The sequence below is a fragment of the Ambystoma mexicanum genome, chromosome 8, assembly GCF_040938575.1.
Source record: "Ambystoma mexicanum isolate Mex_15411 chromosome 8, UKY_AmexF1_1, whole genome shotgun sequence".
Lineage (NCBI taxonomy): Eukaryota > Metazoa > Chordata > Amphibia > Caudata > Ambystomatidae > Ambystoma > Ambystoma mexicanum.
Window position 1 is genome coordinate 34,858,719 of NC_090929.1, and position 22,222 is coordinate 34,880,940.

At 46.6% G+C, this 22,222-nt stretch overlaps 1 protein-coding gene across 2 annotated transcripts in view; it reads left to right on the top strand.

The window, feature by feature from the left end:
- The window catches only part of PTPA (protein phosphatase 2 phosphatase activator), a 698,483-nt gene that overhangs the window by 144,513 nt on the left and 531,748 nt on the right, over positions 1-22,222 (top strand). For both annotated transcript variants that reach the window (XM_069609220.1, XM_069609221.1), the window contains exon 3: positions 16,637-16,723. In XM_069609220.1, coding sequence (XP_069465321.1) covers positions 16,637-16,723 — 87 coding nt within the window. The remainder of the gene's footprint in view (positions 1-16,636; positions 16,724-22,222) is intronic.

Below are 22,222 nucleotides of genomic sequence, written 5' to 3' on the forward strand. Positions count from 1 at the left end.
TTACTGGATTCAGGCCTAGTTTTTAATTCCCTAAAGGTTCACTTAGCTGCTCTCTCAGCCTACACTATGTCACAGCAAAAGGTGTTGTGGTGGAAGATACCAGTTATCAGGGCTTTCATGGAAGTGGTTAAGAGAATTAATTCCCCCCCATTTCAAACCCAGTTCCCGGGTGGGACTTAAATGTGGTTCTGACTAGACTCATGGGGCCCCCCTTTGAGCCTATGCACAGTGCAAGTCTAAAAGACCTTACCTATAAGACAGCCTTCCTAGTGGCTATCACTTCTATTAAAAGGGTTGGTGAACTACAGGCCCTTTCAGTACTGGACCCTTTCGTTACTGTTCAAAGAGATGAGGTGGTTCTGCGCACTCACCCTCGATTTGCGCCTAAATTTATTTCCAAGTTCCACGTGAACCAATCAATAGAAACTGCCCACTTTCTTCCAGAACCCCACTAACATTGCCGAAAGGAGCCTACACACGTTAGATGTGCGCAGGGCAGTCATGTTTTACCTGGACAGAACAAAACCAATGTGGAAAACAAACCAATGTTGCATTTCAGTGCTGGCTGGCAGAGAAGGGGCTTCTGTTTCGAAGTCGGGTATCTCAAGGTGGATAGTCAAATGCATCACACTTTGTTACACTCTTGCTAAGAGAGAGCTCCCCTTCAAGCTTAGAGCACATTCTATTCGAGGGACTGGGGCTTCCAGAGCATTCATTGCAAATGTTCCCCTAGAGTCCATTTACAAAGCGGCAACCTGGAGTTCTGTACACACCTTTACAAAAGACTATTGCCTACGCCTACACACTCACTACACTTCACATTAGGGATAGTGTCACAGACATGCCTACGCTGACGTCCCTTTTTATCCTCGAAAGATAAGATGCAATACTCTGCGGTTACCACTGGATGTCGGACCATATGCACAGCATGTGAATCTAAGCAGATACAATCATCAGAAATGCTATTATGGTAAGTAATGCATGTCACCATCCCTCTAAATCAGCAAGTACCTGTTTCTTGACAAAGGGCGTTTTTGTGTAGAGCAATATTGCTACACCTCTTTGTTTAGTACCCCCAGTGGCAAAAAACTGTTGAGGGAGTCCCCGGGAACACAAACACCATACATCAGACTGCTTCAAGCGAGTTTCCTGAAGGAGAGCCACATCTGGATCACAGTAAACAAGCCGATGAAGCTGCGATTGCCTCATAAAGGTGTAGTTAAGTCCATGTATATTCAGGGAAATTATTTTAACTGATAATGGCATGTGTAGTAGAAGAGTGCTCGTGACAACTGGCACATGTTACAATGTGAGTCCATACAGTCCCCATAGAAATATGTAAATAGACGGACCTTTCGATAAAAGGCAACTTGACAGCCGGGGCAGTCTGGCGAATAAAGGACCGGGACTCCAGTACCGGACTCGGACAGCTCTCCACAGACAGCCAAATGTGAGCCCAATTCTGCACAAGCACATCTCCTCCTCTTGCAATAAAACAGACCATTCAACCTTATAACATGTGACACAAAAAACCATGACAAATGCACTAAATAAGCCAGCAGCGCCAAAGTGTCCCACAAAGGGACCTAGATAACATAGGTGACTCTAGCCAATGTGAAGGATGCAACGTATAAAGGGGGTTGGAGCTCCTGAAGTAAGGGGGGGGACAAGGCAGCAACAGCAAATCAGGTTAAGGTGAGGGGGGCGTGGTTCATGGATTAACAGAGCATGCGGCTCCGCCATATCTCCCTCAAGCCTGTGAACGTGGCCAAGCAAAGCCTTAGTAAGCATCCCAACAGCAGCCAGGCATCACAAACAATGAAGGAGCATTGTTAAAGATGGTTCCTCCTGGTGCTTTTCAAGGGAACTCTGTTGCTTCCGCCTGTCTGGGCCTGTTGGTTTGTGTTCCATCTGGGGCAGTCTGCTGCATGCCTGGATTGGCCCTGGCCGTCATCGGTGTAGAAGGTGGTTCCAATTAAAACTGAAGCATCCTCCAGAGACAAGACCTGACATGGCGCAACCTGATAGTCAAATAGCAGCTTGATGGGGAAACCCCACCTGTGTGCAATGCAATGATCAAGCAGCCGAGTGGTGACGGCCCAGCCCCTGCCACCTCTGAAGAGTAAGCTGTGCTAGGTCTTGGAAGATTTAGATTTTTGCACCACGGAAGGTGTAGTACCGGAACCCTCTTGCCTTCCTCATGATGTCCTCCTTCATGCGGAATAAATGTACTCTAGTAAGGGTGTCTGGTTAGAACCCATTGCTTTTCTGGTACGGGGAGAAAACATGATGCGTTTGTTTGAGAATCATGTCTTCCTTATATGGAAGGTCAAGGATCTCCCAGCGTAAGTCGAGCGTCGGGGAAGGATTGAGGGATCGAAGCCGTACATTTTTTCGCCTCGATCTGTTCTCCCCATCTTCAATTTCAGTTAGCGTGACCGCCTGCGGTTCTTCAAGGGAAACCAGACGTGGACCATAACTGACTGATCATTAGATGGCTCCATAACGGAGCCCACCATATCAGTCCGCCTTTCTCCCGTGGATTCCACATTCTTACTGATCTCGGACATGGCCCGGGTAAAGTCTGCTTTGCACACTAAAATACCCTGGTTGAGCTCCATCAGCATCTCAGTTTTCAGATTTTGGTAGAGAAGAGTAATGTCTGCCTTCGTAGCTGGGGTTAGTGTTTCCTCCTCGTCTAGCATGTCCTGGGAGACTCGAGAAGTGGCTGCTTGTGCATGCCTGTGTTGGCCCGAAGTGATCAAAAATTCCTTGATGTCGGCGGATTTGCACTTCTTCGACTTGCCCAATGTCATATTGCAGTCCCGGGGGGTGGGTGGGCATGAGGAAGGCGAGCGATTTTCAGAGACAAGTGGCTGGTCCTCCGCACCCCAGACTCCACAAGCAGTATAGCCAGCTAGCTGTGGTAGCACCCAAAAAGCGACTGCCAGGAAAGTAGGACGGAGGGAATGGAGACAGAGAAACTTTGGAGGAGGAGTACAAGAGTGTGAGTGGAAAGGGCAGGTGCCGACTGAGTATTTTGGAAGGCACTTTACCCTGTGGGACTCCTGGATAGGATCCATCTGGGAATTCCCATAGAGCGTCCGATAGAGATTACATAGGAAGATGTTGGCCATTAGGCCAGCACAATCCCCAAGTGAGACTGGAGATAGTAGGGCTTGCCAATCTCTAGTGACTATCCTGGGCAAGGCAGGGAAAAGCCCACTGGAGACGAAGGAGAGAGGGTCGACCTACTTTGCAGAAATTCTAGTAAATACCCTTGAACCTTCTTTGAGAGTTGGCATGTTCTTGAGGCCATCTGTGACACAACCCTGAGATGGGATCTAGCCACTGGCAATAAATGTTTTCTCTACTCGCTTTTATCCCTCTACATTCATACCATAAACTGAAAAGTAGAATTTTATATTTTCCGTGTGCGTTTTTATATATAAATATATATGTATTTTTCTAAGTATGTTTATTGTATATTCAAATGCATTACAAATGGGGGGAAAAAAATGATCCACGAGTCAAATCTAACAAGGAAGAGATATATCAGGAGAAGAACAGTGCATACATATTTGCTTACAATGTGCGTACAATTAGCCTAATAGAGAAGACAACAGACGGAGGGTGCACTGGGATCATCTGCAGTTGTCAAGAGTTCCGCACAGGCACCAGGGGGGAAATCAAGAAAGGTTACAGGCAAACCCTCAGGATAGCGTCCATCTGCACCACTCGCAATGTCGTCTTTTCAGTAGAGAGAATGATTTCCATTGTTGGGGGATCAGAGGGCAATAGTCATCTGAGGTAACAAAAGTGACAAAGGGATCCCATATACGCCTATATTTGCTCAAAGAGTCAGAGAGGGTAGCAGTGATTTTCTCCATGGCACAAATATACCAAAGTTTGGCCCACACATATGAAGCGAAAGAGCGTACACCTTTTTCCATGTCAGCAATGGTAAGTTTGGCTGCAGTGAGCACATGGTTGGATAAAATGGAATGAGGGGGGCCCCAATACTAAAAACCTCTTTGTCACCCATATCTCCCAACAGAACCACCAAAGCATCTTAGGGAAGCCAAATATCCACAATTTGTTCAGCCACCCAGTAAAGTTTGACTGGGCAGTGGCACCAAATGTGAGCCACGCATCCAGCCTCCACGCACTCCCTCCAACAGCGAGGGGAAACATGGGGATACATAGTATAGTATGTTGAGCGTAAAATACCAACGATAAAGGATTTTGTGAGAGTTTTCCCATATTGTGGTACATATAGATGCTCTAAAGCCCATCTCCACTAATTTGCCATGATGTAATTGTAATCGTGCAACCCAAGTCAGCTCCTTATATATGCCTCCATCTCTTCCCCAGTGTCTACCGCTAAAGGATTGTACACACTAGAAACCTTGTGACGGGGAGGTTAAACGATACCAGCTTCTCAAAAGGCAACAGATCCCTTCCCCCATCCCCTTTTGATGTCAGGATGGGACGCCCAATGTCTAAGTTGTGCATAATGAAATCTTTCTGATTCTGGCAACGCAAAGGCTGCCTTACATTGCTGGAAGCTACGGGGGGGTCCCCTCATCACACAGTTCATCTAGATCGCACAACCACCCTACCACCCTCCCTCCCTTCATCTAATAAAGTCCTTACTAGTCAATCTGGGCGTGAAAGCTGGGTTGTGGAAAACTGGCGCCATCAGTGAGTGGTGAGCCGATAACTACGATTCGCCCTATCCTAATAGGTCAGGCTAATCGGAGTGGAGGGCAAGAGGGTGTGCCTCCGGGCTGGCAAGATGGCTGCAGCCAAGGTAGAGAAGCTAATGTAACTCCCAGAAATAGATGCTCAAATTCCATTTAGTGCTTAAACTGAGGGTCAGAGAAGTCCAGCATCGTTGACACCTGAGCTGCAGGCAGATATTGGTGTACGTTAGGTATTAGGTGTACTGCTGTTTCGGGTGTAACAAAATCTTCGTAGATATTGGGGGTGGGGGGTCCCATGCTAAATAAAATCCCAGATTTTAGATTGCAAAGTTTTAAGAGTGCGGGAGGGGAGCAACACTGGGAGTGCCTGGAAGGTGTAGAGCAGCAGCATCTGCCGAAGATCTCTTGGTCCGTTTCCACCACTTGGTAAAGTTTGCAGCGAAGAGTCGGGTATTTAAACCTGACAAGGGGGGGGTTCTGGGAGTCCCTCTACCGGCACGAACACAGCCCATTGACCTGTTCTTGGGTGGGTGGCCCCTGGGAGAGTCTCAACCAGGTCTTTAGCTCACTATCCCTTTCATAGAGGAGACATTTCCATCTGCATTTCAGTCTTTGTCCTGCCCAAGGGCAGTCCAGCAGCAAAATGCTAGGCAATTCTCTAAACAAGAGTACCAACAACAACCCCTCACACTTGTTTCAGCCCAGTTGGGCCTCAGCAGTGAGGTGAATCTGTGCCTCTCTAAGTACAGTGAGAAAGGGGTCCACGCCTGGATTACCCTGGTAACTTAGGGTTAGACCCAAAGTTACTTAATATGCAAAACAAGGTAGGTTCTGGGAGTCCCTCTACTGGCATGAACACAGCCCATTGACCTGTTCTTGGGTGGGTGTCCCCCAGGAGAATCTCAAACAGGTCTTTAGGTCACTGTCCCTTTCACAGAGGAGAAATGTCCATCGACATATCAGTTTTTGTCCTGGCCAACAACAGTCCAGCACCGAAATGCCTGCCAATTCTTCTCTGAACAAGAGTACCAACAGCAGCCCCATACACGTCGTCCTCCCACCTAAATGGATGAGTTTGTTGCAGGTATTGTAGATCCGCCTAAAGTTTAGAGACATTAAGGGCTGCCGATTTAGCCTAATTAATATCATATCCTGCGATTCCCCCACCTCCCAAAACAAGTCCAGCTCCACAGTGATCGCTGGAAGTGTTGCCATAGGGCTGGTCATCATGAAGGGAAGATCATCGGCATAGAGTTAATGTTGATCCACCCGTGTCAATCCCCGTGATCAAGGGGTTACCTCACATTTTTATGACTAGGGGATGAAGAGCTAAAACAAATATGAGGGGGGGGGGGACAAGGGGCATGCCTGCCGTGTACCCCGGTGGATCAGGTTAGAGAGCCATGTCATGCATGTGGGCAGGTAACTTTTGCCAAAACCAGTTTCACAAAATTAGGCTAAAAGCCATTAAAACCTCAGCCAAGTATGACCAGCTTATGCTATCAAAGGCTTTAATTGCGTCGAGTGGCAAAACGGCCATCAGACGTTTGTGTGTATTACACCAGTCCACTGCATTAATCACCATGCAGATATTGGCACCAGTTGGGTTGTGGATTTCTTGGAAAAAGCAATTGAAAACCCATCCGGGCCTAGTGATTTGCCAGAGGGAAGTGCCTTAATGGCCTCCTCATCAATTGGGTGCTGGGGCTGCAACCTACCCTCTGCCGAAAGTACTGGAAGGGGTAAATGTTGAAGATAGTGTCGCTGTTGCTCAACACCTAAAGCTTCAGCCTGAAATAGAGAAGTATAATAATCTTTGAGGATGTTCAATTTAGGTGGTTCATCATAGCCGGTAAGATAGCTCAGCGGGTTGAACGCTCGCTGCTGCGATCTGTGTGGGATTCCCAGGTTCGAATCTCTGCAGGGCCATCTCAGCCTTTCATCCTTCCGTGGATTTATAAATGACTACCAATTTTGGTTGGGTGATATTGTATGTATATATGTTCTTTGTAAAGCTCTTGGGTGGGAGCGCTACATAAATGAAATATCAGAGCAAAGTTCGCCATTGGGGGCTCTAAAATGGCTAATATGGTTCCTATTCCAGAGGCGGAACAACTTCCAAGCCAATACCCTGTTCGCTTTATCGCTCTTAGAGCAATAAAACTGTTTGGTGCATAGTGAGATTTTGTCTCCTCTTATGTGAATAGATTTTGCAGCTTCCATCTAGCAGTTCTTAATTGGTGATAGGTTCTCCGTAAAACTGTCCGCTTATGTTCTTGTTCTAAAGCCTGAACATGAGTCTCAAGGGTAGAGAGCTGCATGTGCAATAATCTACGATGTGCAGCAGCCAAGCTAATAAACTCGCCCCTAATCGTTGCTTTACATGCCTCCCACAGGGAATCCAGGGATACCTCCCCGGTGTCATTGAGTTGACAGTATTGGACTATGTGATCTCTAATGTTCTCCTCTATAAGAGGTTGCCTCAGTAAAAAGACATTGATATGCAAAAGGGGGGGGGGGTGATCTAGGTTGCAGGTTCTGCCACACAAACTGTGTGTTAGCAAGGCGTGGTGTGAATGGACTTCATTCCCAATAGAGGCCTCAAGGACAGTGTTTAATGTAGAAGGGGAAGAGAAAAACATATCAGTCCTGGAGTAACAACCATGTATGTGGGAGTAAAATGTATAATCCCTATCAGCCGCATGGAGGTGTCGCCGGGTATCCCCCAGGCCCAGATCCCGAACCCCCTGAGAAAGTGACCCAGAGGAACAAACACATGCCAAAGAAACCACAGAGGAGCGATCCTTTTTCCGATCCATTCCAGCATTAAAACCGCCTCCTAAAAACCGCTCTCACTTTGCAAACTGAGCTATGGATAGGAGAGGCAGTCAAAAAAAGAAAATTGGTGTTCATTGGGGCCATAGATGGGAGACCCACCCATGATGCCAGACAACACTATTTCTGATGCTTGTTAATCTGCTTAGAATCACATGCTGTGCATATGGTCCGACATCCATTGGTAACCGCAGAGTATTGCATCTTGCCTTTTGAGGATCGAAAGGACGTCAGCGTAGGCGTGTCTGTAACACTATCCCTAAAGTGACGTGTAGTGTACCCAAAATCCCTCACGCCCTGAGGTCCCTCAGATTGTTTTTTTCCACCCAGATTACTGGTCGCCCTAATGCAGAGCTCTTACATAGAGATAGCGTTATTTTCATTATTATCGCCTTTGTCGCTATTCCCATTAAGTCCCTTTGACTGTTGAATCCTGTGAAACCACACCGAAGACTGCTGTGGACTTTCGACGCCTGTTGATCCTGGCGGCACTGCCGTCCACGTGGCCGGGCCTTCCGGTCGGCCTACACAGTAGGGGGAGTGGGGTCCGGGTGAACATATCTTTTACAAGTATGCCTTTCCTCTTTCACCCTCTCTGCTCCCCGGGTTTTGTCATCGCTTTAATTGTCTTTCGCTATGGAAAAGACGCCATTTAGGTTTTGTCCCTTGTGCAAGGCCATGTATCCTTGGAAGGACCAGCACGCTCAGTGCAACAATTGTCTGCCCCTTGATCACAAAGAAGTGAGTTGCGCGGCTTGTAGACTCCTGCGCCCTAAAACACTTAAGGAGCACTGCTTAAAATGGTGGGCGGCCTACAGCATGTCGCAGGCCGAATGTTCACCTCGCTGTTGCAACCGCTGAAAGTGATGGGAGAACTAGCGATGACAAGGCCTCCGTGTCGGAAGCCATTGACCTAATTGTGGACCACTCCCGGTCCACAACGCCTGTCCCCAACCCCACCAGGCCTAACGTGACAGTAACCTAGTAACACCAAACACACATCCCAAGATTCTGCTTCAGCGACTGTGTCGAAGTGCCAACGGAACCGTCAATCTTCGACGGGATCCTCTGATCGGCAGCATTCCCTGCAACTGCAGTCGCGGCCTGCGACTGGGCAATCCAAAGTCAAGGGCGCTAACACCAAAAGACAAGTAGATGTCGAAGCGCTCCAGGAGGATGCACAGACGCCGCTTAAGAGCCAGGTAGCGATGAAATCCACTGCTCAGCCCCCGGTTCACCCCCCGGTTCATCCGGTGGTGTCAAAATCTTCCGCTCAGCCTCCGGTTGCCTAGGTGACGGCAAAATCCTCTGCTCAGCCTCCGTTTCAGCCAGGAGACGGTCCAGATTCTCCTACCATTGCCGACAGCATCGCTAGGATTACTTCAACAGTTATACTGAAGGAGCGGTCGAAGGAGGTGGCGAAACACAAAGAACAACCGAGAGACGTGTCGAAAGATACGCCACAGCGCCCAGAACCCTGCCAGGACTATGTTGAAAGTCCTGTGCCTTTTTGTCAGGCACATTAGGGGAAAAATCCCGACGCCACAGGGAGGAAGATGAACCCTTGCCTGGACTCCTCTGGTTCATCCTCATGGACCAGGGAGAAATTTGAGGGATGTGTGGACAGATTAGAAAAATGTGTCTCCTATTCTGAGGCCCTTGCTCCCAGGAGACCTCGAAGACTTTCCTTCTACCCCTGTGAGGCCCTTGCTCCCAGGAGACCTCGAAGACTTTCCTTCTACCCCTGTATCTAAGTTTCGAAGGACCTTGGAGGAGGAGGATCCACGTCAAGAGTTTACTTGTGTCCTCATAGATGAGGATGTTATAGACACTTATGATCAGGATGAAGATGGCACCTTTCTGGAAAACTACAATGTGGATGATCAGACAGGTCTTATGGACCATTGGGAGAACAGCCGTCGGGTTGATGCTCAACCCTGGACGTCACCTACTCCCACCCAGCACCCTGATGTTTTGTGCATAGATTCCCCCCCCCCTCCACTCCGACCCGCCCAGCCTCCCCAGTGGACGATCAGATGGCGTTCAACGCCATCTTGAAGAAGGCGGCTGACCATTTTCAGATCGCCACTGAAGAGGCCTTACCAGATTCTGATTTCGTGGAGGATATACTCAAAGAAAAACCTCCCGGCCAGCCAGGCCATCCCCTTGTTGAACTCAATCAAGAGGAGGTTGGCACCTCTTTGTTGACACCAGCCCAGACCAGGGCTGTAAACCCTAGAGTGGAGAAACTATTTCGGCCTTCTCCGACCGACCCTGCCTATATCAAGGGTCATGCCATTCCGGATTACCACCGGTATAGCCAATAACACCACGCTATTGGCCAGCTATGCGGACGTCCAGTGGAACCTTGTACAAGAAGGCCTCCAGGAAGTGCCAGAACCTGCAAGGACCAAGTTGCTTGCCATCGTTTCCGAAGACAAGCAGGTGAACCAGAATGTGCTCAAAAACCCTCTGGACGCTGCCGAGACGGCGGTGAGAACCCTGGTACAAGGTACCTTGCTCAAGAGACCTGCATGTCTAAGGAACTCCGGTTTCAAGCCAGAGACCTAAGCATCACTAATTAAGAAACCTGTTGAGGAAACCATCCTGTTTGGTAAGGCAGTGGACGATGCTCTGGAAACAGCCAAGAAAGAGCATGAGACACTCAAGTCCCTTCAACAGATTACCCAGAAACCCTCTCCTCAGAGAGGAAGCGGCTCCCGCTGGTCCTTTCGCAGGCAATCTCGTTTTACCAGACCCAGTATAATGCAGGAAACAACTGGAATTCGGTACAAGGTTCTAACACCCTGCCTATTATCCACCCAGAGGACAGCGGCATGGGAAAGGTAGATCATGAGGTACCAACCCCAGAGGCGGCCCGGTCTCTGTTCAGAAATGACCTGCAGATCCAGGGCCCCTCCCATGCAACCCCGTTCGGGGGCGTATAACATTTTTCCTTAACGCATGGGAGGGGATAACAGACAAGTGGGTACTAAAGATGATCGCCCACGGGTACTGTATAGAATTTGCCCAACCACCCCAATACAGACCGCCAAGATCAAGACATCTGACGCCGGACCATCTGCAAATCCTACTGCAAGAGGTGCAGACGCTTTTAGGAAAGGACGCCATAGAAGCCGTCCCTAATCTACAGGTAAACAAGGCTATTTATTCAGTGTACTTCCATGTACTCTGTGCTAGACTTGCGCCCAGCGAGCAAGTTTACAAAACCTCAAAGGTTTTGTATGGTCACTTTACAGGAAGTAACAGGCAGATTACATGGCAACAGTGGACATGAAAGATGCATACTTACATATTTCAATGTTGCCAGCGTACAGAAAATACATCAGGGTCATGATAGAGGACAAGCACTATCAGTTCAAAGTGCTCCCCTTCGGCATTGCCTCGGCACTGAGGGTGTTTACAAAGGTACTGGCAGTAGCGGCAGCACACCTGCGCAGACTATCCATCCCGGTTTACCCTTATCTCAACGACTTGCTCATAACAGGAGAGGCCTACGAAACATGCCAATTGAACACTCAGAAGACAATAGACCTCTTATTCAGTCTGGGATTCTCCATCAACTAGAAGAAATCCAGCCTAGACCCCAGCCAAGTCAAACAGTTTCTAGGGGCTCTAATTCAGATGAAAGACAGCCTAGTCTTCCCCTCCAACGAGAGGGTTCAAAACATGCTGTTTCAGATCCCTCAGTATGTAGCCAGTCGGGAAGTGACGGTACGCAAAGCCACGCGGTTGTTAGGGATGATGGCGTCCTTTGTTCCTCACGCGCATCTGCGCATGGGTCCTATGCAAGAGTGGCTCAACAGCCAGTGGTGTCAGGCCAGCGGACAAAGGGAAGATCTGGTAGTTGTCTCACCAGTCCTCATTCTCTTGCTGCAGTGGTGGTAGAGGGAAAACCTCTTGAAGGGGAAGACCTTCACCACCCCCGCAGTAGAAGCCACTCTAACGACCGACTCATCACTCACGGGGTGGGGAGTTCATCTGCTTCAGCAGCCGGCGCACAGCTTGTGGTCCCCACAAGTAGCATCCAACCACATAAATCTGTTGGAGCTATTAGTGGTATTCAAAGCACTAAAAGCCTTTCAGACTCCGTTTACAGGGGAAAACAGTCCTGATCTTGACAGACAGCACCACAGCCATGTACTACCTGAACAAACAAGGGAGCACACACTCTCCAGGGCTATCCAAGCTGTCCCAAAACCTTTGGATATGGGCTCTCAAACACATGTCCCAACACGTTCCGGGGGAACCAAATCTTCTGGCAGACGTGCTCAGCAGAGATTTCCCACTGCTTGTAGAGTATGAATAGCGACTACACGAAGACATAATCTCCATTGTTTTCGCAGAATGGGGTTTCCCAGAGACCGACTTGTTCGCAACTCTGGAGAATGCTCAATGCCAGGATTATGCCTTCAGGTACCAACCGAACCGCTGCAAGGGGAACAGGTTCTGGATAGCATGATCAGGGAGATTTGTTTACGCCCCCCCCCCCCATCTCCCCCGACTCCCTTAATCAACAAGATTCTGCACAAGATGCACCAAGACCATAATATTGGTGGACACCCTGTGGGCCCGCCAACCCTGTTTGTCATCTGATGGAGATGTCCCTCTCCCCTTCGATGAAACTGACATGCCCGTACAACGTGTTGTCTCAGGACAGTGGAGAGACACTGCACCCATGTCCGCAAACTCTGAACCTAGCGTCCTGGCTCCTGAGGTCATAGAGATCGGACACCTTCAACTCCCTCAGAGATGTATGGACATACTCTGGGAAGCGAGAAAACCCAACACCCGATACTGCTAGTCCAGTAAATGGAAACGCTTTGTTGTCTGGTGTAATGCCAAGGGCGTCAATCCCATTGACTGCTCTCCTACTCACATTGTTTTGTACCTGACCCACTTACTGGATTCAGGCCTAGTTTTTAATTCCCTAAAGGTTCACTTAGCTGCTCTCTCAGCCTACACTATGTCACAGCAAAAGGTGTTGTGGTGGAAGATACCAGTTATCAGGGCTTTCATGGAAGTGGTTAAGAGAATTAATTCCCCCCCATTTCAAACCCAGTTCCCGGGTGGGACTTAAATGTGGTTCTGACTAGACTCATGGGGCCCCCCTTTGAGCCTATGCACAGTGCAAGTCTAAAAGACCTTACCTATAAGACAGCCTTCCTAGTGGCTATCACTTCTATTAAAAGGGTTGGTGAACTACAGGCCCTTTCAGTACTGGACCCTTTCGTTACTGTTCAAAGAGATGAGGTGGTTCTGCGCACTCACCCTCGATTTGCGCCTAAATTTATTTCCAAGTTCCACGTGAACCAATCAATAGAAACTGCCCACTTTCTTCCAGAACCCCACTAACATTGCCGAAAGGAGCCTACACACGTTAGATGTGCGCAGGGCAGTCATGTTTTACCTGGACAGAACAAAACCAATGTGGAAAACAAACCAATGTTGCATTTCAGTGCTGGCTGGCAGAGAAGGGGCTTCTGTTTCGAAGTCAGGTATCTCAAGGTGGATAGTCAAATGCATCACACTTTGTTACACTCTTGCTAAGAGAGAGCTCCCCTTCAAGCTTAGAGCACATTCTATTCGAGGGACTGGGGCTTCCAGAGCATTCATTGCAAATGTTCCCCTAGAGTCCATTTACAAAGCGGCAACCTGGAGTTCTGTACACACCTTTACAAAAGACTATTGCCTACGCCTACACACTCACTACACTTCACATTAGGGATAGTGTCACAGACATGCCTACGCTGACGTCCCTTTTTATCCTCGAAAGATAAGATGCAATACTCTGCGGTTACCACTGGATGTCGGACCATATGCACAGCATGTGAATCTAAGCAGATACAATCATCAGAAATGCTATTATGGTAAGTAATGCATGTCACCATCCCTCTAAATCAGCAAGTACCTGTTTCTTGACAAAGGGCGTTTTTGTGTAGAGCAATATTGCTACACCTCTTTGTTTAGTACCCCCAGTGGCAAAAAACTGTTGAGGGAGTCCCCGGGAACACAAACACCATACATCAGACTGCTTCAAGCGAGTTTCCTGAAGGAGAGCCACATCTGGATCACAGTAAACAAGCCGATGAAGCTGCGATTGCCTCATAAAGGTGTAGTTAAGTCCATGTATATTCAGGGAAATTATTTTAACTGATAATGGCATGTGTAGTAGAAGAGTGCTCGTGACAACTGGCACATGTTACAATGTGAGTCCATACAGTCCCCATAGAAATATGTAAATAGACGGACCTTTCGATAAAAGGCAACTTGACAGCCGGGGCAGTCTGGCGAATAAAGGACCGGGACTCCAGTACCGGACTCGGACAGCTCTCCACAGACAGCCAAATGTGAGCCCAATTCTGCACAAGCACATCTCCTCCTCTTGCAATAAAACAGACCATTCAACCTTATAACATGTGACACAAAAAACCATGACAAATGCACTAAATAAGCCAGCAGCGCCAAAGTGTCCCACAAAGGGACCTAGATAACATAGGTGACTCTAGCCAATGTGAAGGATGCAACGTATAAAGGGGGTTGGAGCTCCTGAAGTAAGGGGGGGGACAAGGCAGCAACAGCAAATCAGGTTAAGGTGAGGGGGGCGTGGTTCATGGATTAACAGAGCATGCGGCTCCGCCATATCTCCCTCAAGCCTGTGAACGTGGCCAAGCAAAGCCTTAGTAAGCATCCCAACAGCAGCCAGGCATCACAAACAATGAAGGAGCATTGTTAAAGATGGTCCCTCCTGGTGCTTTTCAAGGGAACTCTGTTGCTTCCGCCTGTCTGGGCCTGTTGGTTTGTGTTCCATCTGGGGCAGTCTGCTGCATGCCTGGATTGGCCCTGGCCGTCATCGGTGTAGAAGGTGGTTCCAATTAAAACTGAAGCATCCTCCAGAGACAAGACCTGACATGGCGCAACCTGATAGTCAAATAGCAGCTTGATGGGGAAACCCCACCTGTGTGCAATGCAATGATCAAGCAGCCGAGTGGTGACGGCCCAGCCCCTGCCACCTCTGAAGAGTAAGCTGTGCTAGGTCTTGGAAGATTTAGATTTTTGCACCACGGAAGGTGTAGTACCGGAACCCTCTTGCCTTCCTCATGATGTCCTCCTTCATGCGGAATAAATGTACTCTAGTAAGGGTGTCTGGTTAGAACCCATTGCTTTTCTGGTACGGGGAGAAAACATGATGCGTTTGTTTGAGAATCATGTCTTCCTTATATGGAAGGTCAAGGATCTCCCAGCGTAAGTCGAGCGTCGGGGAAGGATTGAGGGATCGAAGCCGTACATTTTTTCGCCTCGATCTGTTCTCCCCATCTTCAATTTCAGTTAGCGTGACCGCCTGCGGTTCTTCAAGGGAAACCAGACGTGGACCATAACTGACTGATCATTAGATGGCTCCATAACGGAGCCCACCATATCAGTCCGCCTTTCTCCCGTGGATTCCACATTCTTACTGATCTCGGACATGGCCCGGGTAAAGTCTGCTTTGCACACTAAAATACCCTGGTTGAGCTCCATCAGCATCTCAGTTTTCAGATTTTGGTAGAGAAGAGTAATGTCTGCCTTCGTAGCTGGGGTTAGTGTTTCCTCCTCGTCTAGCATGTCCTGGGAGACTCAAGAAGTGGCTGCTTGTGCATGCCTGTGTTGGCCCGAAGTGATCAAAAATTCCTTGATGTCGGCGGATTTGCACTTCTTCGACTTGCCCAATGTCATATTGCAGTCCCGGGGGGTGGGTGGGCATGAGGAAGGCGAGCGATTTTCAGAGACAAGTGGCTGGTCCTCCGCACCCCAGACTCCACAAGCAGTATAGCCAGCTAGCTGTGGTAGCACCCAAAAAGCGACTGCCTCAAAACATGCTGCAGGCTCCCAGGCAGAGTGGCTCTGGGCTGAGGAGACTACCAGGGCACGCCTGGCAGCCATGAAAGAGCACACCCAGCAAGGGATGGCAAGAGAGCAAAGCAGAGGGGAGCTCTGAGCCCACCAAGAGCGCACATCACCATGACTCCCTTAGGCAGACAGGTCACCCCCCAGCACATGCCGTAGCCTCAGGCTGGGAAGTCACATGGCATCTGTAGAATGGCTCCCCAGAGGCAGTGCTGTAGGCATCCTAGCCACTGAAGCCGGATCACAGAGATGGGGTGAATCACGCCCTGGTGGGCCCCGCTGACAGGTCGGGCAATGGAACAGCGTGCAGCCGAGCCCAGCTCCCTCCAAAGGCTCAGCCGCATGCCAGCCCCTACACCACACCGAGGGTCATGCAGTGCCTGACCCCGTACTCGGGCAGCACTCCAGTCAGGCCCGCTCACCATGGCGCCTGTTCGCAGTGGCCCCTGCCGCCTCCCCGCAGCTCAGATCTTCCTGGAGCGGACAGGCGGCAGCTCAGCCGCATGCCAGCCCCTGCTCCACACAGAGGGTCATGCAGTGCCCCACCCGGTACTCGGGCAGCACTCCAGTCAGGCCCGCTCACCATGGCGTCCGCTCGCAGTGGCCCCTGTCGCCTTCCCACAGCTCATGTCTTCCTGGAGCAGAACATGGGTGGTGCCTTCTTTGAGATCCAGCATGCCATGTCTCTCAGCAGCAGCGGGGGACGCCTCTGAGGCCGTCCCCACCAACCAGCACCAACTGCGACACTGCAGCAGGGCTAAAGAAGGTGGGATGCTGCCGTGGTCATCTCTGTCCACAGGAGCTGAAAAAGAGCAAAGACATGGCTCTCCGGCTTATCCACGCCCCTGTATGTATTTATTTATATATATATATATATATATATATATATATATATATATAATCTAGCTCAACTCTTTACTCTGTTTTATTCTGTCACATTGGTCAAGGTGGGAAGTGTCATTTTTGGTAGCTGAAAAGTCCAATCCCAGTACAATAAAAACTATCATAGTCACTGAAAGGTCACGCAGACCATGATTGTGCTTTGGATTCCTACCCCCCCTCGTTTCATGGAGTGTAGTGGATACTTGTTGGGGCAACATGTTACTTGCATATTAGTCCTTGCAATACGTTAATGTTACTTCTGCAGTTGTCTCAGAATGCGCTGACAAATCTTTTTACCTTCACAGGCCTACGCAGAATACATTGGCTTCATCCTCACTCTGAACGAAGCGGTCAAAGGCAAGAAGCTGACCAGCGAATACAAAGTGTCTGAGGTAAGCTGTTGTGTGGGTGTGGATGGGGGTAACTTGTGTTAGCGTCTTATATATGTTTATGGGTTATCTTTGCTGTACTATGTGACTGCTGATGTAATATGATTCTGGATTCTCATGAGATTCCAGAATCATATGATGAGGCCGGCAATACGAAAGAGGCAGCCACTGCTCGGCGGGGGACTTCATAACTTGTATTCCTTTAATAAATATTCATATTAAAAAACTACATCAAGAGTCCAAGCGGATATATGCATAGCACAACAAATGGTGATGAGGATCAGCCATTCGGAAGAAGATCCCTGACGCCAAGAAGACAGAATAAGAACAGGCACACGCACGAGAAAGACTATTGATTTTCAGTTACGGGCAGATGAAAGCACCGGAGTCATGAGATGCATGGAATTAACCAGGAATAAATCACAGTGAGTTGCACAAGAAAACAAGTGATACAGGAGAAACAGATCCCATCCTTTGAATGTTGCGCGAGTGTACTGACTACGCAACGTTAGAGAAAAGGACCTTAAATGTCAGATAATGTGCAGCGGCCCTCTTAATGTGTGTAGCTTTTCAAGGAAACCTATTTCAGAGCATACAGTTGAGATTACGCTCCGTATTATGCCAAATGAGTTCAGAGTGCATGTGAAGGCAGGATATAAATGATGTGGTGATGGCATTGAAGCAATAGTCGGATGACCAAGGCACAGTGAAAAGATAATAAAGACATTGCAGCTAAGGAGTGCTTAAATACAGATTCATTGACAAGAGGAACAGAGTCATTTATTAAATACTCAAAATTCAAAACATTGCTGCACCAATAAAATTTCTTGCGCAACCAGGAAACCCAGTCTGCAGTTGGGAACAATGGTTGGACAATTTTAAAGTGTATCTGAGAGCAGTGGGATGAACCAAATTTAATGATGATCTGAGAGAGGCTACATTATTAAACTGTATAGGTACAGAGGCTTTGCAAATTTTTAGAATATTGCCTGATCAGAACAGTGTGGAGGAAGGGTCTGAAGAAGTAGCCACAGGATCAGCCATCAATAGAAAATATGGACTGGCAGTAGCTAAATTAACAAAATATTTTGGAATTAAAACTAACATAGTGTTAGGTATTTTTTTTTTCAAGGAAGCAAAATAAGGGAGAGACTGTTGATACATATATGGCTGCGGTAAAGGGGCTGATATCCACATGTATATTCACAGGAATGGCAGATGAATACTTGCGGGATCAATTGGTGTTACAAGTTGCTGATCCCAAAATACAAGAACTCTTATGGCAAGCGAAAGACCTGAGTTTAGAGCAAGCTATGGACATTGCCAGGTCAATGGAATTGGGAGACAGATGCATGAAGGAGATGCAGAGCAAAACACAAAATTCTGAAGTCAAGTGTGTGCAAGATATCCAGGAGAGTGTTCCAGTTAGAGAAGAGGAAAACTTAGTTGCAGCAATTCGCAAATTGACAAAGGAAAGCTTTAATAGCAGCATCATAAGGAAAGACAGAGAGTATGTTGCCAGAGGACAGAACAAGTGCTATAAATGTGGCAGATATAGACATAATAACAATGAAAAAGAGTGTCCGACTTTTTTAGCAGAATGCTACAAATGTGGATATATAGGTCATTTTGGAAAAGTTTGTCGAAATACGCGAGGTAGAGGAAGACCAGCAGGGACATTTTCTATGAACAGAATGCAAAGAGATGGGAGCCAATCTACAAGAGGTAACCTGTCCAACATGAAATCAACAGAAGGAAACTGGTTTTCGAGTAATCCAATGTCTATGGTTTGTGAGATGGAAGAACATGTACAGATCCTGACATTGACTCCTTCTGAAGGGGGCATGAGATCATGGGTGTCAATGTTAATAAATGATGTACCATTGAGGTCGATGGTCGACACAGGGTCACTATATACAATGGTGGACATGGACACGTTTGAGAATGAATTGGGAGGAAAGAGAACAGATTTGAGAGACACAAGAGTGAGAGCTACTAGTTATGGAAAGACACCCATTAACATAATTGGCTACATATGTGTTCATATCTGTTTCAAGGAAAGGAAAACATATGGTAAACTTTGGCTGAGAATGGATTTTCCATTGTAGGGTGGTGGGAGCAGCCTTCCGTACGAATCAAGATGCATCCAGGTGAAGTGGTCCCATTGTAGGCATTAAAGAACAAATGTGTAAGACCAGTGAAAATTTGTCAAAGAGCTTTCCAAAAGTATTCAATGACAATATTGCCACATTGAAAGGATTTAAACACAAAATCATATTGAAGAGGACTGTCAAACCAGTAATTCATAAAGTGAAAAATATTCCTACTGGTACCAGGGAGGTCCTACAAAGGAATTGTTGAAATTATGTGAACAAGATATCATAGAACCGATTGAAAGTTCAGAATGGCTCTCACCAATTGTCATTGTATGCAAATCGGGCAGAGCAATAAGGATGTGTGTAGATTTGTGAGACCTAAATGCAAACATTTGGGTCGATAGACATCCTCTACCAAATATAAATGAGATGCTGACAACAATAAGACCGGAAAAGTACTTTACGACATTAGATTTGTCATCTGCATATCAGGTGGTTTTGGATGAGTCAAAGCACCTTACATCATTTTTCACCCCATTCAGTGCATTTAGATACAAAAGGGTGCCTTTCAGATTGGCCTCAGCTGCAGCGGTATTCCAGAGGCTGATGCACCAATTGTTTGATGGTTTGCAAGGGGTTCATTTTTTCCAAGATGACATTTTAATATCAGCAATGACTGAAGACCACAATGCAAAACTATTAGGTGTCTTGCAAGTTATTCAAGAAAGAGGTCTCACACTCAAGATAGAGAAGTGCAAAATAAAGAAAACTGAAGTGACTTATTTAGGTCATTCTATAAGTGCTGAAGGCTTAAAACCAAAGAAATCAATAGTAGACCCGATTATGGGAATTCCAGAACGATGAACAAGGACCAACTTTGCAGTTTTTTGGGACTAGCAGAATATTATTCTAAATTTGTACATCAGTTTTCAGACAAGTCGTGTTATATGAGAGAATTAATGAGTAAAGGTGTGAAATTTGAGTAGTCCACAAACTGCAAGAAAGAATTTAAATCACGGAAAGAACAGATTAACAATGCTCCGACTTTAAAAATGTTCGATTATAATGCCAAAGTATCATCTCTGTAGATGCCAGTGGAATAGAATTAGGTGGAGTTCTTGAGCAAGTACAGAATGGCATAGTTGTGCCTATTGCTTTTGCCTCTAGGATGTTGAGAGGGGTTGAAAGAAATTATTCCACAATAGAAAGAGAGGCGTTGGGAGTTAGGTGCTTTCTAGAACATTTTAAAGGCCTGATTTGGGGTGCACCGATTGAAGTAAGAACAGACCATAAACCATTCATTCATGTCTTAAGTTCTAAAAATGTACAATTAACATCACCACACATTAAAAGGTGGATTTTAGACATCATGCAGTATAATGTCAAACTAAACAACACCCCAGGCAAGTCAAATGTGGTAGCAGACTGTCGCAGTTTGTTTATTGATTTGATAATGCGCACCAAACCCTTGGGTAGCTGGGCGCAACAGTACAAGAATTTTCGAAGCTTAGTTACAGTGCCAGTCTCAGGTTTTCAAAAGAGGAATGGATTAGGTCAACGGATGAAGATACTGAACAAAAGCTTTTAAGAGTTGCTATCAAGAATGATTGGAGGAGTGTTGATCAGAGAATCAAGTTTTGAACTAAGTTAAAAGGTTAAATGTCCTGTGATAAGATATGCATATATAGAGATCATCGTATAGTTCCTCCTGTTGCACTAAGAGAAAATAATGATGATTGCTCATGAAGGACACGTAGGAAGAAGTCTTACAAAAAGAAGAGTAAGAGAAACGTATTGGTGGCCTGAGATGTGGAATCAATTGGAGCAATTGGTTATAGAGTGCACAGCATGCACCATTAGTGATAAAGGGAAGAAGACACAGTTTACACCATTACAACCTATTGAGATACCTAAGGAGACATGGACAAAATTAGCTATAGACATAACAGGTCCATTTGAAACGTTGGAGTCCCAAAAAGTATAGATCATAGTCTTGATGGAATATACATCAAAGTGGGTAGAGTGGGGTGTGGCATAGAAGACGATTAATGCTTCGAAAGTGGTGAGATTTCTAGAAGAAATGTTCAATAGAGAAGGAGATCCCCCAAGAAATAGTATCAGACAATGATTCTCAATTAATATCTTTGGAAGTACAAACGTTCATGAGGGAAACAGCAATTGAGCATACTACAACAGCTTTATATCATCCCATGGCAAATGGGTTAGTCGAGAGATTGAATGGATTCATAAAAAGCATAATCCAATTACCAATTGCCAATAATTTGCCATGAGGAGATACTCTTAAGGAAGCACTGAATAATTATAGCGTTACTCCACACTCTGTTTGATGAGAGGCAGAACAGCTTCTAACAGATTGAGACCAGCTTGGCTCAAATTAAAAAAAGACAAGGTGATTCTATAGATGAAATTGTGGCAAGAGTAAAAAGGAAACCGGCTAAATACAAGAAATATTACGATGACAACAAACACGTGAAAGAGAGCTACATCAAGGAAGGAGATTGGATTTGTGTGAAAGAACCAAAGAAAATAATTAAAGGAGAATCTAAGTACAGACTGCCACAAAGAGTAGAGAAATATTCAGATAAGTCTGTAATTATTGATGAGACAAAATGGTCATGTGATGATGTATTGACTAGAGCAAGAAATTCTGTAGAAGAAGAGCAAACGGAAGATGACATTAAGGATGGGGGTAGGAATTGTGGCATGTCTTCAAAAAACCGAAGGATTATACAGAACTTTGAAACAGATTTTGTTATTGAACCCATGCTCTAATTTCACCAGATGCCAGGATGTATCTTTTTATTTAAGTAATATAATTATTATGAACATTTAGTAGTATAAGTTATGTTTCACTAATTTTGTTAATGTATTCTTTAAATATGTGGAAGGGGAGATGTTATATATGTATATGGGTTATCTTTGCTGTACTATGTCACTGCTGGTGTAATGATTCTGGAGTTTCATGAGATTCCAGAATCATATGATGAGAGGCCGGCAATATGAAAGAGGCAGCCACCGCTCGGCGGGGGACTTCATAACTTGTATTCCTTTAATAAATATTCATATTAACAAACTACATCAAGAGTCCAAGCGGATATATGCATAGCACAACAGGGCGTGGATGGGCTAAGCTGTTGTGTGGATGGAGTAAGCTGTTTGGGTGTGGATGGGGTAACGTGTGTGGGTGGGGTAACTTGTGTTGATGAAATAAGCTTTTGTGTGGGTGTGGATGGAGTAAGCTTTTGTGTGGGTGTGGATGGGGTAACTTGTGTGGATGGGGTAACTTGTGTGGATGGGGTAAGCTGTGGGCGTGGATGAAATAAGCTGTTGTGTGGATGGGGTAAGCTGTTGTGTGGATGGAGTAAGCTGTTGTGTGGATGGGGTA